At 48.3% G+C, this 12,380-nt stretch overlaps 1 protein-coding gene across 4 annotated transcripts in view; it reads left to right on the top strand.

The window, feature by feature from the left end:
* Positions 1-509: 509 nt before the first annotated feature.
* MVB12B (multivesicular body subunit 12B) overlaps positions 510-12,380 on the top strand; it is a 94,032-nt gene continuing 82,161 nt past the window's right edge. The window contains exon 1 of one of the 4 annotated variants that reach the window (XM_033138351.1): positions 510-706. Coding sequence is in view for 1 of the 4 variants with exons in the window: in XM_033138349.1 (XP_032994240.1) it covers positions 1,333-1,398 (66 nt within the window). In the remaining 3 variants the exon portion in view is untranslated. Of the gene's footprint in view, positions 707-744; positions 851-963; positions 1,399-12,380 lie in introns of those variants that run through there. The other 3 variants (XM_033138352.1, XM_033138349.1, XM_033138350.1) reach the window with 3 other exon arrangements.

The raw sequence follows: 12,380 nt of genomic DNA, 5'->3' as shown, positions 1-12,380 counted from the left end.
AACTGGGATGACAAAGAACTCCAAAAGGATCTCTCCAAACTGTGAAAAGGGAAAAGGCAAATGAAATTTGATGCAAAAACAAGTGTAAGCTGATGCACACTGGGGCAGTGTTGTGTCATGGTGAAGTGTGTTCGACCAGGACCTGGGAGCCCAAGGATCGAATACTCCCCCCCCCCAAGCTCCCTGGATGAATTAGGGCCGCCGGTCACTGGCCTAACCAGCTTCACGGGATTTTTGTGAGGCTAATTCCATATATGCAACAACTAGGGTCTGAAATCGAGATGACGGCCCAAGGAGGACTGGAGATTGCAGTGGATCGCTCAATGAAGATGCGGAGCAGCCTTGAGATAGGCCAAATGCCCATCTAATCTGGCATCCTGTACTCAGGCTAATGGAACGTTTGAAAGCGGGGCCCGCGCGCAACAGCGACTCTCTCCGCTCGCGATGCCCACCCAGCAGCTGCTATTCAGAAGCATTACTGCCTCCTGCGCTGGGAAGCTGTATATGCGCTCCTGAGCCAAAGCTGCATAGGATTGCAGCCGAAGAGGCACTTCTAGCTCTCGTGTTCGCCAGGTGCCACCCTGGGGCTCTTCTTCCCCACCACCAGGAGACGCCTAGGGTTCAACCACGTGCACGCCGTGCGTAGGGAAGCGAGAACAAGGCGTTCGGCTAGGGGCACCTCGCCCTATCGGAAGCCTCCCCCAAGGTAGTACAGTACAGAGGGCGGGCGTGATTTTTAATTTTATTTTTAAACGGCAACTCTACGGGAGGCCTCGGCGTGGTGGAAACGACGAGGCCAAAGGATTCCATTTGGGAAGGGCTGCCTGGGCGTGCGCCCTGGGCGCAAAGCGTAAGTCTCCGAGGGGCCCCTCGTGGTTGCGCATGGGACGCAGGAGGCTCGTTCGGGGCGGGGGCCTGGCTCGCCCATTCATTCTCTCTGGGCCGGTCAGCGGTGCTAGGGAGGTGAATCGAGAAAGCAGAGCGAGCGGCAGTGCGGGCTTCGGGAGGCAGGGGGCTCTGTGCTTGCGCCGCGGCGCCGGTGTCTTCTCCTCCTTGTCGGAGCGCTTCAGAGGCGGCGCCAGGCTCGACTCGGCCGCCTTCCTCCGCCCTCGCCCATGGCTCCCGCCGGCGGCCTCGGCTCCTGATGGGCTCCTGCGCTCGGTGCAACGGGCTGTTGGGGAGCGGGGGCTCGGTCTAGCGCGCCCGCCCGGGTAAGGATCGCCGCCACCGCCTTCGGGCCCTGAGAGGGCCGCTTCTCCTTCCCACTTGCCGCTGCTTCTCCGCTTCTCCTCCTCCTCCTGTTCCTGCCTCCGCTCCCCGCCCTGCCGGGCAATGAGAAGCTGCTTCTGCTTGAAACGGGGGAGCCGGGATCAGCCGCCGCCAGCGCCCCGGGCAACAGTTAAGTGTCTCCCCTCCAAGGAGCCTTCGGGGCCAGGCCCGGCTGGCCCACCCACCCCCTTTACCCCCCCACTCCGGACTGGGCCCTGCGCCTTCTCCTTTCCGTGCTTCTCTTTCCTCCCTGGGGGGTGAGGGCTTTGCATTGCTTCCTTTCTCCCCTTCCCAACCTCATCCTTTGGTTTTGTGACCTCCCCCACCTCCAAACCCTACACACACCTTGTGTGGCAGGGGTGTCTTTTGTTGTAAGCGGGGCTTCCTGTGGGGGGAGGTACACAAAACAAGCCAACAAACAAACAACAAAACCTGCTCTAGGGTGCTAGTGATGGTGGGGGCATCCCACAGCCGCTTCCTTTCATTGTGTGGACACAGCTTCCCTTGTTCGAAATCCTCTGGGAGGCTGAGAATGGGTCTTGATTCAAGGAAGAAATAAGTGATTTCCTGGTAGGGATTCATAACAATGGACTGGCCTGTCTTCAGCCTAAATGTCTCTTCCCATCCCTTGTCCATCTCCTGACTCAGGGGAAACTATATGTGGATATCCCAAACAATCAGTAGATTCCAACCAATCAGTGGAAATCCAACCAGGCACATGCCATGGGGTTGTATTCAGGGTCTACTCTGAGTAGGCCTAGCATTGGATACAACAGCCCATGTTATTTAATATGTCACATGATGCTTTGGCTAGGTATTTATAACCCTCTGGCTACCAGCTGGTACCACCCTGCCATTTGTCGACTTTGTGAAGCACCACTGCATACTGGGTTGGACTGTTAACTGCTTGGCCTTGGCTGGTGCTCCCTACTTTAATTGGCAGCTGATTTCCCAGTCCTTCGATGAGAATCTCTCTACACACACAATGACAGGTTTAACACAAGGGTTAAACTTGTCATCCACTGTCTTCTTGCTGGGTGTGTTTCTGTCTCTCTGGGCAGAGCCACAGCATATATTTCAAGCACATTTAACAGAGAGCCCTGAGGACTGTAGTTTTCCCCTCAGGATTCCCAGCACACTTGACAAACTACAGTTCCCAGGATCCTTTGAGAGGTATGTCACAGGCTTTGAATGTGCTTTAAATGTATGGTGTGTTTCTTCCTTTTTAAAAAGGTAACAGTGTTAGCCCATAAGACAGATCCAGTAGGACAATACGTTTATGAGGTGAATACAAAAGTCACATCCTTGTGAGTGAGCTCTTGAGTTCTCCAGGCAAGGTCATGGTTTGGAGAACTTGTGGTCCTCTAGATGTTGCTGGACTTCAGCTCCCATCAGCCCCAGACAACATTGCCAAGGGTCAGGGAGTAAGGGGTTTTGGAGTCCACCTGGAGGGTCACAGGTTCCTTATCCATGAGCTAGTTGTCAAGCAAAGTAGAGAGGGAGACCAGAGGGAGCCAACTACCTTAGTGTTATGACCATCAAGTCTGCATTGAAGTGGAATGTTGGAAGATTCAGGACAGATAAATGCAAGTGTTTTTTTCATGTTTTTTTTCATGCAGCACATAGTTAAACTAGGGAACTTGCTCCCACTGGAGGCACCGATGACCATTAGCTTGGATGGCTTTAAGAAGGTTGGACATATTCATAGAGAATAAGACTGCCAATGAGTTCTGCTTCCATAGTCAGAGACAGCAGTGCTTCTGAATATTGGTTTCTGGAAACCGCAGGAGAGGAGAAGCTGTTGTGATTGGGTTCTGCTTGAGCGTTTTCCATTGGGGCATCTGGGCGGCTGCTGTAAAAACAGGATGCTGGACTAGATAGGCTATTGGCCTAATCCAGCAGGCTCTTCTTACATTCTTATGAATATGGATTTTTTTTCTCTTGTTCTTTTTTTTTTTTAAAAAAAACCTGTGCAATTTTTCATCTCTTCCCATCCACCTCTTAGTTACCACTTCAGGTAGGATGATTTCTACAACATCCAGCCCCAGTTAATGTGAGCCATTTTAAAAAACATATTGCAGTGAGATATATCAATTTTATTTAATACCGAAAGTGTGCAATCTTGTAATGAACAGGACTTTGCACTTTGAAAGGGAAGCTTTATCATTTTTTTGAAGTTACAGGTAGGTAGCATTTTTTTGAAGATAGAGTCACAGAGCTGTGGAACTCCTTGCTCCGTGAATACAAAGGGTATTATTAAGACATATCACTGTAGCATTTTTGGGGTGGAGAGCTCTGTCCTAAGAGCGCTTTAAACAAAGTGATAAACCTTGCAGGGAATGGAAAAAAGAACAGCAATGTGCAGCTCCAGATGCGCACACACACATATGGAGCAACATTCCTTTTATGAATCTAAAACTAAGGATCATTTGAATGAGTTCAGAGCTCTCAAAACATAGCCTACTTTTTCACGCAAGGCATAATTGACAGTACGATTCTAAGCATGTTCATTCAGAAGCAAGTGTTGTCTTTGTTAGTGGGAGTCGGTGGCCACTAGTTTAAAGGGATTGTTGTTGTTCAGTCGTTCAGTCGTGTCCGACTCTTCGTGACCCCATGGACCAGAGCACGCCAGGCACGCCTATCCTTCACTGCCTCTCGCAGTTTGGCCAAACTCATGTTAGTAGCTTCGAGAAGGGATTATATGGGAATTAAAAAGTTCAGGCAGCCACATTCTGCATTAATTGAAGTTCCCGAGTGGTCTTCAAGGGCAGCCCCTGCAGCAAAATATCACAGTAATCCAATTGGAGAGGTTGCCAGACCATGAGAGCATACCTGTCCTGAAATGGTGACACAGCCAAAGCTAGAAAAACAGACCTTTTGCGACACCGAGTCCACCTGGGCTTCTATTGACAATGCTGCATCTAGGTTACATATCCCTGAGCTGGCAGGTCTGTTGATAGCAGGCCTTTTCCACCCAGCTGTAGTGGTCACATTAAACAGATTCTCAAAGACACGGCTCTCTTGCATGGCCTTTTAATGGATTGGACTGTAGCTTAGTCGAGCTGTGGGCTTTTGCATTTGAAAGTTCCATGCTTCAATCCCAGGCATTTCCAGGTAGGACTGGGAAAGAATCTTTCCCGAAACCTTGGAGAGTTGCAGGCAATGAGTTTGGTCAATTCTGAGCTACATGTTTGCAGGGAGTTTGGTCAATTCTGAGCTAGGTGTTTGCAGGGATGTTTGGGGACGACGACAAACAATTAGCATACCACATTGTCTGTGTTCTGATGTTTCCTTAGGTCACATTCTTAGATCTTATGTTTAAAGCACCATGGTACTACTTTTTAAAAACACCTGTGGCTTCCTCTGTAAAATGCTGGGGACAGAAGTTTGCTAAGAGTGCTGAGAGCTATTAGACTTCTAACAGAGCTACAGTTCCCAGTACCCTTAATCTCCCAAGTCCCAGGATTCTTGGGAGAAGCAGCGACTGTTGGAAGTGGCATAAGAGTGCTTAAATATATGGTGTAGATGTGACCTGTATTAGATTAAGGTAGCTTCCTGTGGCTCAGGGAGTTGTGTGGCAGGATACTCGAGCCAAAAATTTTTTAACATCTTAAAAAGGTAGGGAAGGAGAAGCAGGGTGTCAGCCCGGTTGAAAGCAAGGTGTGTGACTTCCAAGGTGGATTGACTATGAGAGTGACATTTGATGCTGCCCCTTGTCACGCTTGCAACAAGTATACCAGTTTGTATCGCAGCGTGAATTCTGCTGCTCGGTCCTTGCTCATGGTTCACATTGAGATCCCCCCACTTTGCTCCTTGCTGAGATACCAGCCATAGAACAGCTGCCCAGCTCATGTTGGGTTTCTTTGGAGGATGTAGCCGAGTGCATCTGGTGCGGTTTTGTGTCATTGCAGGAAGACTTCTTTCCTGGTGCAAATATGGGTGAGCATTTTTAGAATGAGTATTTTGAGGGTGCTGAAACTGCACTTCCTTTGCTCTCACCCCAGGAAGCTTCACAGGAGGCCTTAAAGCTTCTGTCGGTGCATGGCTGAGTGACATGCTTCCTGTTTGATAACAATGCTGGCACCAGGCAGAGCTGTCAACCTTCCCTTTTTTTGCATTGGGAAATGGCCATAGCTGTCAACTTTCCCCTTTTTTTGCAATGGGAAACGGCGCTGGAATAAGGGAATTTCCCGCAAAAAAAGAGGAAAAGTTGACAGCTATGGAGGTGTGAAGGAAATGATGGGATTTCCCTTCTCCATTGCCGCATCTCCTTCAGCTCCAAGCAGAATTGACCTTGCAACATGCCTGTGGTAGGGCTGAGCTGCTTGGAGATTTTCCAGGACCTGTTGAGTGGGGAAAGTGTCCTGGCTTAGGGAGCAGAGCATCTGGTCTGGCTCAGCCTAAGACAGCTTCCTGTGCCCCTGTACCGGGAACAGAGCATAGCTCCGTGATAGAGCATCTGCTTTGCATGCTGATGGTCTCAGGTTCAATCTCCAGCATCTCCAGGAATGGCTGATGCCTGGAGAGCCACTGACAGCCTAGCTCAGTTTTGACTGGGCATAAAGGCAACCAGAATGATCTGGGATGGAGTGACTCCCATGTGAGGAAAGGTTGCACTATTTGGGACTCTTTGGTTTAACAAAAATGCGAGCAAGAGGCTACATGATAGAAGTTCATTAGAAATAAGAGACAGTAGTGCTTCTGAATCCAATTTGCTGGAAACCACAGGAGGGGAGAGTGCTCCTTTGCTCAGGTTGGCCACTGTGAGAACAGGATGCTGTGCTAGATGGGCCATTGGCCTGATCTAGCAGGACACTTCTTACATTCTTAAGACAGCTTCCTATGCTTCTGTTCATTGTTTCCCCACTGCAAACCCTTGTGTTGCCAACTGAAAACCAGGATGTTGCTCAAAAGCTGAAAAGACATGTCATCTCCCAACCAGGTAGACATACCATTTCCCTATCCTACTTCCACCTGCAGCAACTTCCATTCCTTGTTGCTCCTATGAAAGTCATGGCAGCTTGCTATCAGTTGGATGCAGAAGGAGTTTCAAGGACCCAGGAGCCCGCCAGCCGTGGCGAGTGACTGCAGTATTTTGGTCTGGTGACTAGCTTGGCTGCAGTCATCATAGCAGGGCTTAAGGACCAAAAGAGGGTTCCGCCTCCCCCCTCCCATTGCAGTAATCCATGGCTTTTCTTTTCTTCTTAAAGAGAAGTCATCCTGAAGTTGCGTATCACACAATACCCAGTGGCAAGTTCAAAAGATGGTAAATATTAAAACGAAACGAAACAAAACAGGTGGGGTGTTCAGGGGACCCAGCCAGCTGCTTCCTCTGATAGCAAAATCTAATGGTCAGTGTAAAGTTCAGAACAATATATACTGTATCTAAATCTCCCAAGTGATATCCGGTCTCTTTTTAGGTCTGATTTGGACACATCCTGTAGGCAGAATAATAATGCCCTTAAAGAGGCAGCTAGCAACAAGGCAAAACAGCTTGTTTGGATCAATGGGAAAGCACTGTGTAGCAAGGAACAGCTCTTTGTGTTTTGGGTGTGTGTGTATTCTGAAATACACAGGGTTTCTATGAGGCTGGGTTTTCTTTTTTCTTTTTTGCATTTTGTCTTGCCTGTTGTCCAATGGGTTAATGTTTTGCTGAGGTTTTGAGCCATTCCTTTCAGGCCAGGATAGAGCAGCAATTCTGAAACCTTTCAACACCCAGGGCCTTCTTGAGATGACTGAAAATTACTGCCTCTTCCCGCCCCCCCCGCCCCCTTCTATTACAAAAAACATAGTGTAAAGGCAGAGTCAGTCACAAAATGGAGGCAGAGTGCGGAATAATAATTTGGCAGTTAGTGACATCAGTTTCTATTGATATCTCATCCATCTTTGGAGATGGTTTTTTTTGCCGCAGTGTTTTCCTTGTGGCAAGGAATCCCGTAGCTCAGCTTTCCTCAAGTTACAGACATTTTGATCTGGAGATATTGTGCCTTGGCCTCCCCGTTTTAGGTAGAATTTGCTCTAAGCCAGGCATAGGCAAACTTGGCCCTCCAGATGTTTCGGGACTACAACTCTCATCATCCCTGACCACTGGTCCTGTTAGCTAGGGATGATGGGAGTTGTAATCCCAAAACATCTGGAGGGCTGAATTTTCCTATGCCTGCTCTAAGCCAAGAAGGCTTTGTCTTTTAGAGTCTTCCTTCCCACTTCCACAAGTATTCCCCCCCCCCCGGCATCCTTTGTAATTTCTTCTCTCATTCATTTCAGCATTGTACCTTATTCTTGATCTTGATCTTGATTTATTTATTGTCATTGTCCGTATATACACAGTATACATAACAACGAAAATCAAACACCCAAAGACCGGATTTACCATACACATTTGCACATATCTCCAACACTCTCATCCTTATTAAAACATAATCTATTAAAACATAACATAATCCAGAGTATAACATAACCCCCTCAGCCAAACAGTTTCTTTCATTGCTCCTTCCTGGTTCTTTTAAATTCACCTCTTCCTCCTACAGTAACTTCCCTCTCTCTTATCCCCTACCTTTCCACCCCCCATAAATCATTCCATTGATTTGGCCTGACCCACCAGCAAGGCTCTTACTGCATTCTACCTCCATTGACGGAGGCAGCAGTACTTCTGAATACAAGTGGCTGCAAACCACAGGAGGGAAGAGTTGGTGTTGCATTCAGGTCCTGCTTGAGGGCTCCCTATTGGGGCATCTGGTTGACCTCTGTGAGAACAGGATGCTTAACCATATGGGCCACTGGCCTGACCCAGAAGGCATTTCTTTCGTTCTAGGGAGTCTACCTTGCTACCAGGTCTGGCTGCTTGCCCTTCTGCCCTAGTATTGACTTCTCTTGTCCGGCAGTGCAGTGGTCCTACAGGGTCATAGGCAAAGAGGCAATGTTTCCCATCGCCTGTTAACCCGGGCCTTTTAATTGAAGATGCCTGGTATTGAATCTGAGACCCTTTGCCTGCAAAGAGTGGCCTCTGGAAATGAAGACACAAGAAGCTCTCTTCCGATAACCATGTGTGAACATTCTAACATCTTAAAGTCATCACAATAACCCTTTTGATGATCTTTCTGGGAGCTTGCATAGCTTTGTGTTTATGCTAAGCCATGGTTAGTTCATGCTAAGCTCTCCGTCCCATTAACACCAGAAGCCCATTAGGTGGTGACAGGAGAGAGAGAGCCCCTTCTGTGGCTGCTCCCCTAGATAGGATTCCCTCGCAAGAGAGGTTAGATGGACTCCCTCCTTGTTATCCTTCTGACAGGCCTTTGGAAACTAAGGAACAGACAGTGCTGACCGCTGGCCTGTCGTCAGGGCAAACTGTATTTTACTTGCTGGTTCTAAATGTGTTCCAGTGTATTTTAATTATTGTTTTTAATTAGTTTGTTGTTATGACTTGATTATTTTATAATAGATTTTTTAAATGTTGAAACCAGTTGATCCCCAGCTTCAGAGAAAAGTAGGATATAAATACATTTGATATAGAAAAATAGGGGTGGTTGGCTTTTGCTGTCTAACTCCCCCAAGGGACTGAGTCCCCTAAGTCCATGATCGGTCAAAGATGAATGGATGGAGGCAGGATGCAGCAAAAGCAAGGCAGATCTTTATTTTTCTGTTGCAACAGAGTACCCTCCCCTCCTAGCAAGGAGGCAAGAGAGACCCAGAACCAAGGGTTTGCATTTTGGCTTGGGGGAGAAGGACACCCCCTCTTCAAACAGAAATTACATCACACATAAAGTGGGGTTACTATGGCTCAGGCAGGCCAGGATGTGATATCCCTGAGCTCTGTTGCAACAGAAAAATAAAGATCTGCCTTGCTTTCATTGCATCCTGCCTCCATCCATTCATTTCTGCCTGATCATGGACTTGGGGGACTCAGTTACTTGGGGAGTTGGGCAGAAAAAGCCAACTACCCCTATTTTTCTATATCACATTTAATAATAAAAATAATGGTTATGGTTAGCCTTTGGTTGGGCTTAGTGTTAGATATGAGCTGAGCCAGTGTGCTCGAATAGAGCCAGTGGCCTGACTGGGCATGTCGGTTTCCTAGGTGTGCTGTTCCCGTGAGAGATACAGTAGTGCTGGAGATAATAAGTGATATACTATGCATATGCAAATAGGTGAGCCGGTCCAAAGGGTCTAAGCAATAGGAAACCCAGAGGATTTGTTTGGGGGTGGGAAATGGGAGAGAGAGAAAGGAAGGGGGAAATGGGGCAAAGTAAGTGTGTGGGAAAGGCACATTGCTAGTTAGCATGCAAGAACTTCACTCATCAGCATTAATTAGACACTGGCGTCTTTCCGTCACAAGTTGACTCCCCAAAGTGGAGAAAAACAGAATGCACAGCAGATGTAGATTTGAGTGTTCAGAGGCACCTGGTATTTCCTCTGCTGGAAAGTGTGGGGTGGGCCCTGTTATTTGTTCCCCATTCCGCCCCCCTAAGAAAGTGGACAGTTGCCCCCCGCTTAGTACAGAAGGGCCTGAGTTTTCTCCCTCTCCTCCGCCCTCCTCCTCCATCCATTCCTTTTATAAAATGGGTCTTTGTGCGCCCAACGACAAAGTCCGAATTGATGCTGGGTTTCCTGCCCGCCCCCTGCCGCTTGCTCTGAGTCACACACCCACAAGAAGGCTTTTGTGCTTCCAAGCCGACAATGGCTTAGCTCTTTCTCTCTCTTTTTTACTCCGTGCCCCCCCCACCGGAACCCAAAGACAGATTATTGTTGGCATCTTCTAACAGGGGTGGGAGAACGTAGTTCTTTCTGCCAAAGTACATCCAGGAATGCCTGACTTGGTCACTTGGCAAACGCTTCCCTTTTTCTGAAAGATGGCCACTGTTCCATTAGGCTGTTCTTTATCATTATTTTAATTTATTAAATTACTTCTATACCACCCTTTATCTGAGGATCACATGATAAGCAACAACAAAAAATACCTCCCCCTGTTTAAAAGGCCATAGATTGTTTAATTACCGTATTTTTCGCTCCATAGGACGCACTTTTTCCACCTAAAAAGTAAGGGGAAATATCTGTGCATCTTATGGAGCGAATGGTGGTCCCTGGAGCTGAATTTCCCAGGGGCCAAAAGAGGATCAGGCTTTTTATTTTACAAATAGAAAAGGGGGTGTTGAAAGGACCCCGCTCAGCAGCTGATCAGGAAGAGATCGGGAGAGAGATAAGAGTCCCGGCTCCCTTTCAGCCCCGCCCCCTTGCCCAGGCCTCCATTGTTGAATGTGCTGCAGAGGGAGGTTGTTTGTTTCCCCAGCAACATGTGACTGGCTGATTAGATTATCTGTCTGGAAACTGTAGAAAAGGCTCCCTTTCCTTTAGAAGCTGCAGAAATGTGAGTTGAACCCCATAAAAACAGGGCTTTTCCTCTTTGCTTTCCCCCCTTTGCAAAAGGAGCTTTGCTTTTCCCCCTTTGCAAAAAAAGCTGCAAAACTTTTAGCTGATACTCAAAAAAACCAGGGCTTTTCCCTTTGCAAAAAAAGCTGCAAAACTTTTAGTCGATCCTCAAAAAAACAGGGCTTTTCCCTTTGCAAAAAAGCTTCAAAACTTATAGCTGATCCTCAAAAAGGGGGGGGCTTTTAGAGGAGGAAAACCAGAAAAAAAAATTTTCCTTGTTTCCTCCTCTAAAAACGAGGTGCGCCCTATGGTCCGGTGCGCCCTATGGAGCGAAAAATACGGTAGCCAAAGGCCTGGGAGAAGAGGAATGTTTTTGCCCGGTCCTGATGATGTATAATGAAGGCGTCAGCTGAGCCTTCCTGGGGAAAGCATTCCACAAATGGGGAGCTGCTGCAGAAAATGACTGCTTTCTTGTTGCCACCCACTAGCACACGAAGAAGGGCCTCAGGTGATGATGGTTGCAGGGTTCAGGTTAGTTCACTTAGCCTAAAAAAAATGTGTTTGGTTTTTGTTATTTTTAAATGAGAGGCCTCCAGCCTTGACCACCTTTTAAGTCTCTCCGCCTGACTGTTAACCCAAAGTGTTCTTTGTCCCTAGATATATAGTGGCTGGTTGATCACATAGTAAGGGGGGACGCTCTGTAGATCAGGGGTGCGCAGCAGTTTTCAGCCATATTCACATCTGAGGGCCGCATGCCAAGGGTGGTCAGGACAGAGGTGAAAGTGAGCTCCCGTTGCTCGGTCCCTGCTCCTGCCAACCTAGCAGTTCGAAAGCACATCAAAGTGCAAGTAGATAAATAGGTACCGCTCCGGCGGGAAGGTAAACGGCATTTCCTTGCGCTGCTCTGGTTCACCAGAAGCGGCTTTGTCATGCTGGCCACATGACCCGGAAGCTGTACACCGGCTCCCTCTACCAGTAACGCGAGATGAGCGCCGCAACCCCAGAGTTGGACACGACTGGACCTAATGGTCAGGGGTCCCTTTACCTTTACCTATTGAAGGCTGCATCACAGCAGCCAGGCACACACCAGCGGTTTCCACACATCTGTGACTCCATCCTGGGAGGGAAAATGCGTCATCACAGTTCAAGGACACACTCCAGCCAGTTGACAGCACTCAGAGAGGGTGAGGTTTGTGGCCTGGGCAGGGAGAGATCCTTGAGGATTGGACTGAGAGAATTTGAGGGCCTCACTTGGCTCCCGGCCCGAGATTCTCTACCCCTGCCTTGGTTCTATGTGCTTTAAAGAGATGCTCCACTCACTATCCTTCACTCATAGTTGGGCAAGACAGGGACGAGCCACCAACTAAGCCAGGGGCGATGCCCTCCTGATGTTGTGCTGAAGCTTCGCTGGGGCTGATGGGAGTTGTAGTCCACAGCTTCTGGAGGACACCCACGTTGACAGCCCTGTGCTAATCCCTGGCGCTGTGTGGCAGCTGTACCGGCCTTCTTCAACCCAGACTTCGTTGGAACTACAGTTTGCATCATCTCCAGCCAGCTCAGCCCAGTGGCAAAGGATGATGGGAGCTGTAGTCCAACAGCAATACCTGGGGACCCAAGTTTGAAAGAACACCGTATTACAGGAGATAGTGTTGAATCCACACCAGAATTAATTTTTGTTTTCTATGTTTATGGGACATAATAGGGATATCAAGGCCAAGGACTTCACTTCGCATTTCCTAAATGCGGCT

Source organism: Lacerta agilis, chromosome Z (assembly GCF_009819535.1).
Source record: "Lacerta agilis isolate rLacAgi1 chromosome Z, rLacAgi1.pri, whole genome shotgun sequence".
Lineage (NCBI taxonomy): Eukaryota > Metazoa > Chordata > Lepidosauria > Squamata > Lacertidae > Lacerta > Lacerta agilis.
The sequence above is the reverse complement of the archived record's forward strand: the minus strand, read 5'-3'. Positions and strand labels throughout refer to the sequence as shown.